The sequence below is a fragment of the Hyperoodon ampullatus genome (genome assembly GCF_949752795.1).
Source record: "Hyperoodon ampullatus genome assembly, chromosome: 15".
Taxonomy (NCBI): Eukaryota; Metazoa; Chordata; class Mammalia; order Artiodactyla; family Ziphiidae; genus Hyperoodon; species Hyperoodon ampullatus.
Genome location: NC_136928.1, coordinates 62299649 through 62312605, shown reverse-complemented (window position 1 = coordinate 62312605; position 12957 = coordinate 62299649). Strand labels below are relative to the sequence as shown.

The window sequence follows — 12957 nt, the reverse complement described above, 5'->3', positions numbered from 1 at the left end:
CATGGAACCATCATACACATACCTCATACCAGAGCTTCTCTTCCTCTTAAGGGCTAATTTGAAAGCTTATCTTAAAGAACCTGCCCCTCTTGGGAATTCTCTGGTGGTCCAGTGGTTAGGACTCCACACTGTCACTGCTGAGGGCCTGGGTTCAATCCCTGGTTGGGGAGCTAAAACTCCCAGAAGCTGCATGGTGCGGCCAAAAAAAAGAAAAAAGAATCTGCCCCTCTTTAGAAGATCCACTATTTCTGTTTCTAACCAAATTCAACTTTATTTATGTTTTATTTCTTTTTTTCCTCTTTGTCTTTTTTTTCCCCTTTCCATTATACCCCATTCTTTAAGATGTGGATGAATGCCTGGAACCAGATATCTGCACAAATGGTACTTGCTCCAACCTCGAAGGATCCTACATGTGTTCATGCCACAAGGGCTATACCCCAACTCCAGACCACAAGCACTGTAAAGGTAAATACTGTGATCAGATGTCTCATTTTTATTTGAACTGCACTTAAAATCATATTAGAGTAACTAGCCTTAAAAAAGGGAAATATGCTACCTGTCATTTATTTTGATTGAGCTACTTGGAGCACATTTTGGTTGGCATCTTTGAAAGTGACTCCTCATGGTGATTAAATACAGACCCTATCTGTTTACATAGAGAAAAACAGTGTTTTTTTAGAGAACATCTGTAAACCACAGATCTATTTTGTTTTTTCCAGTTATAAAAACAATACATGCAGTTGTACAACTCTGTGAATATACTAAAAACTGTTGAATTGTACACTTTAAATAGATGAATTATGTGGTGTGTGATTTTTATTTCAATAAAATTGCTATTAAAAAACATGCATTTGCTATACGAAATGTAGCAAATGCAGAAAGGTAAAAAAGACAAAGTAATAATCTTTCAACCTCATTTGTGGATATTTGTATCTCATGGATATTTTATATCATTATGTTCTGTGTACAGTTTTCTATCTTGCTTTTTATCATTTAATAGTATATCATGAGCATTTTACATTTCATTAATAACTCTTTTCAAACATTAGTTTTAAAGGCAGTGTAATATCCCGGTGTATTGCTGTGTCACCATTTTCTTGCTGTTCTTCAGGTGTTGAAGAACATATTTTTTCCAGCTTCTGATTATTATGTAAAAATAAAACCTAACAGGCATCTCTTTAAAAAATAAACCTTTGCCTGAATTTTTGGATTACTTCCTTATTTATAAAAGTGGAATAATTAGGCACAATGTTCTGTGTTTAACGATTTCAATAGAAGAACACTAATTTCTAATTTTAAAATGTGTGTTTCTTTTACTTCTAAAAGATTTAATATGTATTTTATGTGCTAATTTCCTAAACACTTATAATTATTAAACACTTATTTCATACATCTGTTAAACATTTATATCTCCTCTTTTGTAAATTTGTTAATATCTTTTCCCGTTAATCAAGTTTTTAAGTCATTGTGTATGAACACTTTATATATAGGATATATATATATAAACCTATGTACAGTGTATATATTTAACGTATACCGTTTTCTTTAGAATATTAGTGTAATTTGTCCAAGGTTTTTCTAATTTTTTAAATAATTTTTTAAGAAATTTTCATTTTTTCTGTGGTTAAATCTATGGATTGTTTCCCTTCTGCTATCTTCCATCACTTTTATACCTAAAAGCATGCTCTTTCAAAGGGAGAAAGAGGAAATCAGTAAAAAATTTTTCTTTACTGTCTCAATGAAAGTGAAGGATCTAGGGTAGTGATTAATTTATCACTGTGGTAGGGAAGCAGTAAACAGATACCCTACTACTGACCTGTAAGAATTGAAGCATCTTCCACTGGCAGGGAATTCACAGACGTCTGAATCTGGTGCCTTACTCCTTCCATACAGCAGAATACTATCCACTCCCAGGAGAGCATATGAAGTAGGCACATGTCCCTTTTCTCCTGGTCCTTTCCCACATCCGCAGCTTTCCTTCTGACTCCTTAAGCTGGGCACCTCCTCAGAAAAAGTTAAACATGAGAATCACTTGAAAGGTATTATATCTTCCTTACATACAGGACTAATGGTGGCTGAAGGTCTCAGCATTAGAAGCCATTGTTAATCTTTATTTGATTGCTGTATCTGGTTTATTGCCATAACCTGTCATGTTACTTTCTCTTCCCAGTCTGCCTGCTTCTTTTCATCTGCTTATTCATAAAAACCCTTGTAATCGGCCCGCACTTCATATTCCAAATTTGTCACCACTGCTTTCTTCAGTTTGCAATCTCTGTCCCATCCAACTGATGTCACAACTGCCCTGGGTATATTCTGTGCTTATTTTGACTCAAGTACTTGCTCATGATTATCCTGACCTGCACACCCATCTTCTTCCTCACTACTGACCTGAATCCTGGCTCTTCCAGGGATTCACTATACAACCTTGGATAAATAATCTCAGGTTTCCTGATATCATGTCATCCCTAAAATTCGAGGATTGGACTCTCTAGAGGGAAAATGCACAGAGTAAATACATGTTGAATGAATGACTCATTACCACCATCTTCCTCTTGGCATTGCCATCCCAGATGAGCCTGCTCCTCTCTAGTCAGTCTCCCTACTACCTGAGAATTCACACCATCAATTGATGCCACCCCTAGGAACATTCGTGTTTTCCAGTCTCTGGGGCACTCTGCTGGGCTGCTGCAGAAGCTTCTCTTCATCCTTCCTTTCCTTCCTCTCAAGTGTATCAAGGAACCAACATGTTCCAGGCACTGCGTATGTTAGCAAGAGGCTGAAATCTCTCAAAGAACTATTACTCATTGGAAGAGATGCAAACCTGCATCAGATCATTGGAGACAGTAAAGTACTAAGTGATGAAAGTTAAGTCGTCAGTGATGTCATGTGAATGTCATGTACTCCTGACATTATGTGAGGACCAAAGCACTTTACCTCTGTGCTATTCTTTCCAAAAACCTGTAACCCCAGTCTTAATCATGAGAAAAACATCAGACAAGTCCCAATTGGGGAAATTCTGTGGAATTCTGGCCCATATCCTCAAGGCAATTGACGTTGTCAAAACAAGGAAAGACTGACTGGAGAGATGAAACACCTGCATATAATGTGGTCCCCTGGATTGGATCCTGGAACAGAAAGAGGACCTGCATGGAGAAACTGGTGAAATCCAAATAAGTCTGGAGTTTAGTTTTATTTTTCTTTTAAAAGGCAGTATGTCATATTCTAGCTGTGATACTCTGAAGCTGTGTTAGCTTGGATAAGTTATCTCATTTCGCCAAGCCTTACTTGCTCATCTGCAAGAAGGTAACAGTAATGGCACCTATGAGGGTTGACGTGAGGATTGCATGAGATAATATAAGGTAATGAAATATCAGAGATAATACATGGAGGATGAGATATAAGGCAGGAACAGAGCATGACATTTTGTGGTAGATGTTGTTATTCACCGAATAATAGGCATGTACAAAGTTCTGCTGAAGCCAAGAAGTGTGTGACTAATTCTGATTGCATGCTTCTGGGAAGGCTTTGCAGAGGTGTTGCTATTTGAACTTGGTCTTAAAATATTGAATACAGAGGGGAGAAAACCTTAGCAGGCAGAGGAAGCAGCACAGCACTGACTGTGTCTTCACCTCACTCAATGTACTGACAACTCTTTTCAGGTTGTAAATACATTATCTAGTGTATTAATCCATTACGTATTTGTATCTTTGTATTTCTTTATACATTTTAGTGCTGTATGTACTAAATGTATAAATACCTAGAGATAGTCTCTATTTTAACTCTGAGCAGGACTTATCATAGTAATATATGCAAAAAGTCCCTTAAAGAAATACCTTTTGGGACTAACCTGGTAGCACAGTGGTTAATAATCTGCCTGCCAATGCAGGCGACACGGGTTCGAGCCCTGGTCCAGGAAGATCCCACATGCCACGGAGCACCTAAGCCCGTGTGCCACAACTACTGAGCCTGCGCTCTAGAGCCTGAGAGTCACAACTACTGAAGCCCACATGCCTAGAGCCAGTGCTCTGCAAAAAGAGAAGCCACCACAATGAGAAGCCCACACACCACAATGAAGAGTAGCCCCTGCTCGCTGCAACTAGAGAAAGCCTGCGTGCAGCAACGAAGACCCAACGCAGCCAAAATAAAAATAAAATAAATTTATTTTTAAAACCAACCAAACAAATACCTTTTGTGAAGAATAATATTTTCTGTTCATCTCTTGGCACAAGAGAGAGAAGACATTTGTCCTGCATGCCTATTTTATTAGAAAGTGTTCTTTTGTCATAGGAATTTTGTCCCTCATCAGAAAAGAAAAAATGCTTTTTAATGTGTAGAATTATGCTGCCTCTGTTCCCGTGTCCTTTTAAAGACCCAAAGATCACCTCATTCAAGATAACAGAGTTGCCTCGAGTTTTTCCAAATATGTGTATCATTACTTATAATGAATTACTTCTGACAGTCTTCCCAACATAAATGAGTAACTTATGTAAGATGTCTGGTGTATCCTGACAGTACTTGGAATAGAGGGTATAGTCTTGCTGCAGACATCTTCACATGGGAATGCTTAATTTGTCATCTTCTTTGAGAAAGTCAAAAAGAGGCCAAAGCATTAAAAATGTTGTCAGACATTACGTGAGATCCAACCAGCTACATGAGCTATTGTTGGTCTTAAATTCTTGAACTGACGTCTCAAGTATTTTATAGAATGTGCTGAAAGAAAACATGGTGTGGGCTCGTCTTTGCCGTGGACCACTTGAAAAGCTAGTAGACTGAGAATGCTGGAAAGGTGTAAAGTCATTCGTAAGACAAAATTCTTATTTAATTTCTCTGTTGGTAGTCAACAGTTGACAGCCAGGAATTATATATAAACAAAAGGGATCAACTTCACAATAAGTGAAACAAAGGTTTCTGGTAAACTCAAGTAATTTCTGCAAGAAATTAAATCAGAAACAAATTTCTGAACTCCAGTTACATTAATAGTCAATGTGAGCTTTTTCAGGAAACATAAACTGACACCTTGCTTGCATGAAGATAAAATTCAAAAGGTTAATGCCTCTCTAGAGGTTAAGAAATGCAACTTTGCTCAGGAAACAGGTAATTGTCAGTGATACTTGAGGGAAAGGACTGTGCAGTTAATTGAGTTCTCCTGGCAAAAACTTGTAGATGCAAGGGGGGAAAGTGATGGAGGAGGGGCGTGGTGGTGGGATGAATTGGGAGATTGGGATTGACATGTATACACTAATATGTATAAAATGGATAACTAATAAGAACCTGCTATATAAAAAATTTTTTTTAAAAACCTTGTAGATGCATTTTAAGTAACAGGATGTTTTCAGAAGGAAGCACTAGTCAGACATTGGTCTTTAGGATGTGATTTCCTTAAAACAAGTTCTGCTCTTTTAAGATCAGGACTCCTCTCTCCCACTCTGAGTACAGGGCTGGTGTGTTTTCGTCCATTGTCTCCACTAATTCTCACAGCAAACCTGTAGTGGAGGTGGTGAAGCTCAGTCCTACCATATTTTAATAATCATAAACTCTTACAAACTGACTAGCTCTTCAGCAGAACATTCTGAGGCTGTATCCGCAGAGAGAAGGCAAGACAGCACTATCTAATTAGATCAGACCAACCTGACAGCCAAACAAAAACGTTTAGAAAACACGCGCTGCTTCTACCACAAGTGTTCAAGTTATTGAGGAGGCCAGGCTTTTCTTCATTCGTGTAAATTCATATCCACGACTAGGAAACTTATAAAGAATTATGTTCTTTCTCAGTCAATAGCTCTATGTTTATTCAAGGCATTTGAAAAAAAATCCTCACTCATCACTTTCTCCTTAGACATTCCAACATCTATCATCAAAACATTATCGTGCCTCTTGGCTTTCCTTGTTACTTTGAAAATGAGCTCAGTGTCCTTTAACACAACTGTTTGACCTTATACTTTTCCAGGTTCTTCTAGAATGGTAGAAATGTCTATTTCCTCCCATAACTGCCTCCATTATGGTTTTGTTTTTTAAATTCTTGGGAGAGTTTTAATTCTGCCTATTTTCTGCCTTCTACAGGTCTGCAGACTGCCTCGTAGCCATTATTTTATGTTGAGGTTCTTTCTTTTTTCAACTCTAAAATATTTCATATTGTGTTTGTGCTATATCCAAAATATGAGAGAGAGAGAGTTGCCAAAGAGCTTGCTGTTGTATTGAAAGCAATTTTACTTCATCATAAATTTATAATCTATTTGTAATTATTTCTTTTCTACAGTTTAGCATACTGAGGTTGATGGTTGGAACACTGGTGGGCTGATTCAAACTAAAATGTAGAGTGCCTCACCTAGGAGAAGTACTATTATTTTTGTGGTAATAACCCCAGAATGCATTGGAAAGGGCAGAGCCTTTTTTTCTGCTTATTAAAAATTTTCTATTGTGGGTCATGCCTTAAAAGGCCAGCCTGGAAATGGAAGGCTTTGAGGGCAGTAGCTTGGTTTACAGTCTCAAACTTTAGCTAATGGGGTGTTTAGATATAAGAACTAATGTAAACAATTGTCATTGTGTTTACAGATGTTGACGAATGTCAGCAAGGGAATCTGTGCATAAACGGGCAGTGCAAAAACACCGAGGGCTCCTTCAGGTGTACCTGTGGGCAGGGCTACCAGCTGTCAGCAACAAAAGACCAGTGTGAAGGTAGGAGCGTAGCACCATGAACTACTGTGATTTCAGTTTAAGGCACGTGCCTAAAACAAAACGTGCACTCAGTAAAGTGAGTGGGTTTTGAGAAACTACCTACGTGATTGTTTTATTGTGCCAGAAATCAAGGGACTTACAATTAAGTCAGGAAAGTCAATGAAACAGGATGGGAAAAGTCTAAATTTGAAAACTAAGGTATTAGTGATCAGTGGCTGGGCATTACTATTGGAAAGAAAAATGGTTGCTCTCTGTGTTAATTCCTTACTTGCAGAAAATCAGTTGTATTAAAATCATTCGAAAGTTTCACCTAATAGGATTAACACTTAGAAGAGAACTATGTCAGCCTGGTGTTATGTTTTGGAATATTAATGATCTAGTTTTTATATGCATTGAGCTTTTTAAAATTCTTACTTTAAAAAAAAATAACCACTAAACAAGACTTTTCAGGAAGACTGGAATAGCATCCCCCTTATACTCAGGGATAAAGTTTGTGAAATATACCCTGTTCCTACAGGTGATAGTGAGGATTTTGGACCTCACTGAGGTTGACCTTAGACTTAAAAAAAGTATTTTTCTTCATTGAACTTCATACAGAATTACAGATTGGCCCTTCAACAACACATGTTTGAACTGCATGGGTCCATTTATACGCAGATTTTTTTCAGTGAATACTTAGTAGAGTACTACACGATCTGTGGTTGGTTGAATCCTCAGATGCAGAACTGTGGAGACAGAAGACCAACTGTCAGGTTAAGTGCAATTTTTGACTGTGTGGTGGTTGGCACCCCTAACCCCCTCATTGTTCAAGGGTCAACTGTACTTCACTTCCCAGCAAGTATATGCTTCCTGAGCTTGAAAATACTATGGTATCACCAGTGACAAGCACAAGTGTCCAGAGTTCCTGAAAAGAAATGTCATTTAAACGTCATTTATTTAAGAATACACACTGTACATGATCAGTTGTTTCATTATAGGGAAACAAATCATATCCATGTCTGTATGTAAACTTTAGATATTTAATAAGTAGAAAGGTCTCCTGAGGTAGTGTTATAAAAGAGACAATGTATGGTGGTCCTACAAAGGGACCTACCAATACTGTCATAACCTTCTTCAATTATCCCTTTCTAGAACATAGAAAGTTATTACACTACCTAATCTAGAGGTGAAGAATGATCAAACACACACAAACACACTCATGTACACAGATAAATTAAGTAATTTGTTCTAGATTCTAGTCCCTCTCAAAGTTTTTATACTTTATTTAATGAAGCCTGACCTTTACAGTGTGTGTGATAAGAGTAGAGGTCCACACATAATATAATAAGGCCATCGTGTTCATAGTCCTGCCTTTTGAAGGGCCAGTGATGTCACTCCTAGAGATAAGTCAGACACAGGAGAATCACCCACCAGGTTAGAAATAGGGGCAAACCAATTTTAGGTGCTAAATGCCAGGATAATCAGAATGATGCTATAAGCAGAGTAGGATACAGTGGTGTAGGGTCCCTGTGGTGTTAAGTCTTGCAGAATCACATTGCCAGAAGTAACACATACGCAAAATGTGATGAATAAAGTTTATCAGCAAACAACATGAAATAAGTGCCTGCTGATTGTTGAAACACTAGGTCATCTAAGGAGTAAAAAAAGATGTGGTAGCCATAAGCCCTGCCTTAGGAAAGTCAGAATCTAATGGTGAAAGTAAATGATGGAATACATGCAATATATTATCATGCCTTCTATGTGTGGATATGATGCAGGCACGTGTGTGAGCCTGAGCTCAGGACTGCGGTTACAAAACAAATAATCTCTAAGCAGAGGCTGTGTGTGTCAAGCAAGAGAGATTCAGAGGCAATGTAGGTATCAAATGGGCTGAGAGCCCATTTGAAGGACCATTAGATTTGCCCAGAAAATCATTGAGAGAGAGAGAAGGTGGAAGCCTGATTGCTAGGGGTCTAAAGGGTAAATTACTGAAAAAGAATTGAAGACATTCACGCCATGACACTTTTCAATCAGGGGGGTCAGCAAACTTCTCCTGTAAAGGGCCAGATAGTATATGAATGTGTGGTGCTATTTTCCAATAAAACTTTATTTATAATAATAGGCAGTGGTGGGCTGTAGCTTGCTGACCCCTGCTTTAGACTATCACAGGCCTTAGTGCTTTTAAACTCAGAGTGTTAAACTGGAACCTATAGAAGGAATTCCGAGAAGCTTCGTTGTGATTCCCAGATTACAGCCAAGTATTTGCCCCTTATCAGTGACCAGTGGAATTAATATCTACAGATTCTTAGCTCATTGCTTAAAATTTTAAGCTCATCTGGTTTTCCCTACAGGGATATTAATGAGTGACCTTTTACTAGAGGTCAGTTTGAATCACAAAATGAAAATTCTAAATTAATTAGAAACCAGATAGTTTATAGACCTCCTTTACATGAATGATTAAAAACTCACTTTTAAAGCACCACTTCTAAGCTTCTTTTTACTCTCTTGCTCATAGATATTGATGAATGCCAACACCGTCATCTCTGCAGTAATGGGCAGTGCAGGAACACGGAGGGCTCCTTCCGCTGTGTTTGTGACCAGGGTTACAGAGCGTCCGCCCTTGGAGACCATTGTGAAGGTGAGAATTGCTCTTGATTGCAGAATCATAAAATGTGAGAATCAGGATCAGGGAAATCTGGACATCATCCTGGCCTCTGTCCTTGACCCCATACTTTTGACTTCACAGTTGAGGACACTAGGTCCCTGCAAGATATTTTCCCCATGGTCACACAAATAGTGCCAAGAAGTGCATAGAATCAAGGTTTTCCTTACACTACTCAGAGCAGTTATGCCAGAAGAATTATGCCAGCTAAATGAATAAAGAATCAGTTTAACTTTTCTCAGCTGTGGACAGTTTATCCTGGGTGTATAGTTCTGTATAGCATCCATTGGGGTGCAGGACCAGTGGTACCAACGATCCAAGTAAGTAAAGACAAGTTAATTTTCCAGATAAATGTAAAGTTTTTAAAGCCAGACTTTAATTCAGTTTTGAACTTTTCACATAAAATATTTCTTCAAGATAACCCATGTGTACAGCATTGTGAGTTGTTCACCACTTTCCCTACTTGCCTTGGCTCAGAACCCCTTTGGGTGGTCAGGGCTGCTGAAACTGCCTGTCACCAGCCTGTCACTTGTGAATTCTCTGTGTTCACTGTGTGTTTTTCCCACTCATCTGCTGATTTGCTGCATTTAGACCCTGTCAGTTATGAAAGCAGAAATGTGAACATGGCAGGGTTTGCCTCACATGGTGAGGTGGTGTCTGCTTGAGGGTCTGAACCCCACCTTTGATAGAAGAGAATGAGCTTTTCAGTGACTGGTTTTGTGGCACATACTTCAGTGGCCCCAGGTACTTTTGGACTTTTCAGTCCCTTTGGTTGGGAAAGATCAACTGTATTGTATCCTTCTCTTCTGACCAGAGAACTTGGCTCAAACAGTCACAACCTGTCTGGAGGGCAATGGGTGCCGTTTCAGAGGTGTTAAAATGTACATTATTGTTGAATCAGTGGGTCATCTTCTAGGATTTTATCCTAAGGTAATAATGTTTTTCAAAGGGTTAATACATCCAGTGAAAAGTTGTAATCAACATACCTATTGAAAAAATAGGCAAATGATCAAGTGATAAGTCATAATAACAATAATAATTGGTTGTCTGAAAACTGTGGATGGGGAACTCTACAATATATGGGTAAATGTTGATGATTCAACATAGTGGCAATGCAAGATGGAAGAGGCAGTCGTGTTTCTGGGAGCCAGTCATGGAAGAATCTATTCTAGAAGTAAGTAGGTGGTAGGGCACATGCTAAGGCACTGAAAACCTACACTGACCACCAGTATGTTTTTTGCCCTAATTCCTGGCCTAGCCAAGAGGATAACCAGGCCACTGACTAAGTCTTGGGTAATGGGTGCTTATTATAGGACATGTTCCTCTATTTTGGCTATTTTAATATGTAACCATTTCACCAGAAGTCCAATATTTTTATTCTAAAACCATCCATTTCATGACAAGCCAGATAAAAACTTTTCCCCAGCTTGCTTGTCATCAATATATATGTTCCATAAGAAAGCTTCTTTTTAAGTATATAATCAGACTCTTTTCTCTTCAAGTCAGGGCTAATTTCCCTAGTGTCTTAGGTTATAAATAGGACTGGAGTCCCAGTCAATTAATTCAGAGCTCCCTTTGAAACGATATTAGCACTTCAGCCTGCTAATTCCCAACTAGCACTGTTTCTGACCCTTCCCAGTCTTATGTAGCTGTAATTAACTGAGCTGTGACGGCTCACATACCTTTCACAGCTGTGGGAGGAAGAGCCATCTTTCTTGTTGGCATTTCTATTTACATGTGTAATTTTCCTCTTCTAACTCTGGCAGAGACTTGTTTTCTTACGGCGTTATCCTGCAGTCCTGCTGGCCTTCTTGTGGAGTCAGAATCCCAAGCATTGTGCTAATTTCTGTGGGCAACGTATGCCGGCACACTCAGTAGCCACTCAGTCTGTGATTCTAGGTGGCCTCAGTTGTCCTGGTTATTAGAGGTCTTGGCATCTCAGCCTTCAAAGGCTCTGCCTCTGACTTGTTTTCCCTCCAGGCACAGTCTCTGCTTCCATGCCTACCTTGGCACCTTCCCCAGCCCCTTGCTGTGGTTGCTCCATGCTAGTCCCTTGCAAAGCCTGAGAAGAAGATTCATGATTTACTCTGTCTTCCTATGGCCCTTCTCTGTTGGTCATTTATTTGCAGACCAAATCGAAAAAGGGAAGAAGTGCTAGTATTTCTTACCTTCTGACATTTCTTTCCAAGTCAGAGTCATCCATTTATTCATTTATGCATTCATTCAACAAAAATTTGAGTATCAAGGATGTGGCAGGCACTGTTCTAGGTACAGGATATACAGCAATAAACTAAACAGACAAAAAGTCCTGCCCTCGTGGAGCTTACATTTTAGTGAGGGAGATAACAATAAAAAATGATAAATAAATAAACTATATAGTTTGTTAAATGGCAGTAAGTGTTAAGGGGAAAATTAAAGTGGGGTACATGGGGGGTGCTGAGGGAGGGAGGGAGAGTGATGGTCTTAAATAAGTAGGCAAGCAGAGGTTAGCCTGAGATGATGACATTTGATTATTTCTGGGGGAGTGTTCCATGAAAAGGCTTTGTGGAGGAGATTAGGAGCTTGACTTGGGCATTTTCAGTTTGTGTTGCCTACAGTGGGTATCCAAATGAAGATATCTGAAAGGCAATTGGACCTATGTGTTTGGAATTCAGGGGTGAGTTCTGAGCTGGGATTCATCAGCATGTAGACAGTGTTTAAAGCCATGAAGTTGGATGGGATCACCAAGGGAGTGAATGTAGCTAGAAGAGAGAAGTTGTCCAAAGACTGAGTCCTTGTCCCTCATTTATTTAGAAGTGAGGAGGTGATAAGGAACAAGCAGAGGGGATTGAGAAAAAGTGGCAAGTGAAGGAGCAAAACCAGAATCCAAGAGAAGAGAACATTTCAAAGAGGGCGTGATGAGCTTGTGTCAAACATTGCTGCTAGGCAACATGAAGACCAAAAGTTGACCATGGCATCTAGCCAGGTGGAGGTCCTTGGTGACTGCCAAAGCAGTCTCAGTGGAGAGGTGACCACGACTGACTGTTGCTATCCTTAAAGCCTGATGGCCAGCTCCTAGAAGAAATTCCTCTTTCATATCACCCTAGTCGGTGGTGTCAGACAATCCCACACTGGGCTCTCTTAATATTCCACCTACTCTTTTTTTTTGCTTTTGAAGACAGATATCTTGCAAAAATTTTAAACTAAACCAGACTCTAACATAATGCACTGAGTTTTAAAATCTGTACAATTATTTATAAACATTTTTAAAATGCTTCCTTTTACTCTCATATACATTACTTCTCTTAGATTTTGGAAAGTGAATGAAAATTATTTTAGGATAAGGTGAACAAAGCTGACACATTTCCATTATGCTGAGGCACATATATTGGTAATAGAGTGTTGTTCCTGAAATTCATATCCTCAGGATTCTACTTGCTCTATTTTGAATTGAGATTTTTCACATAATGCTAATGATCAAATGTGCCTTTTCTTATTTTGTTGTCTCAATTTCCGAAAGAGCAAAGAAAGAAAGGTAGATCTAAAAATGGACCTCCAACTCAACACCTGTTAGAATGGCTGTGGAGCTATTAGAATAAATATGGAACAGTTGGAACTCTCTTACCTTGCTGGTGGGAATGTAAAATGATACAGCCACATTA

At 38.9% G+C, this 12957-nt stretch overlaps 1 protein-coding gene across 24 annotated transcripts in view; it reads left to right on the top strand.

Moving 5' to 3' along the window:
- LTBP1 (latent transforming growth factor beta binding protein 1) overlaps nucleotides 1-12957 on the top strand; it is a gene marked incomplete at its 5' end in the record, with an annotated part of 437494 nt that overhangs the window by 335695 nt on the left and 88842 nt on the right. For all 24 annotated transcript variants that reach the window (XM_079721395.1, XM_079721384.1, XM_079721394.1 and 21 more), the window contains 3 exons: nucleotides 343-465; nucleotides 6553-6675; nucleotides 9170-9292. In XM_079721395.1, coding sequence (XP_079577521.1) covers nucleotides 343-465; nucleotides 6553-6675; nucleotides 9170-9292 — 369 coding nt within the window. The remainder of the gene's footprint in view (nucleotides 1-342; nucleotides 466-6552; nucleotides 6676-9169; nucleotides 9293-12957) is intronic.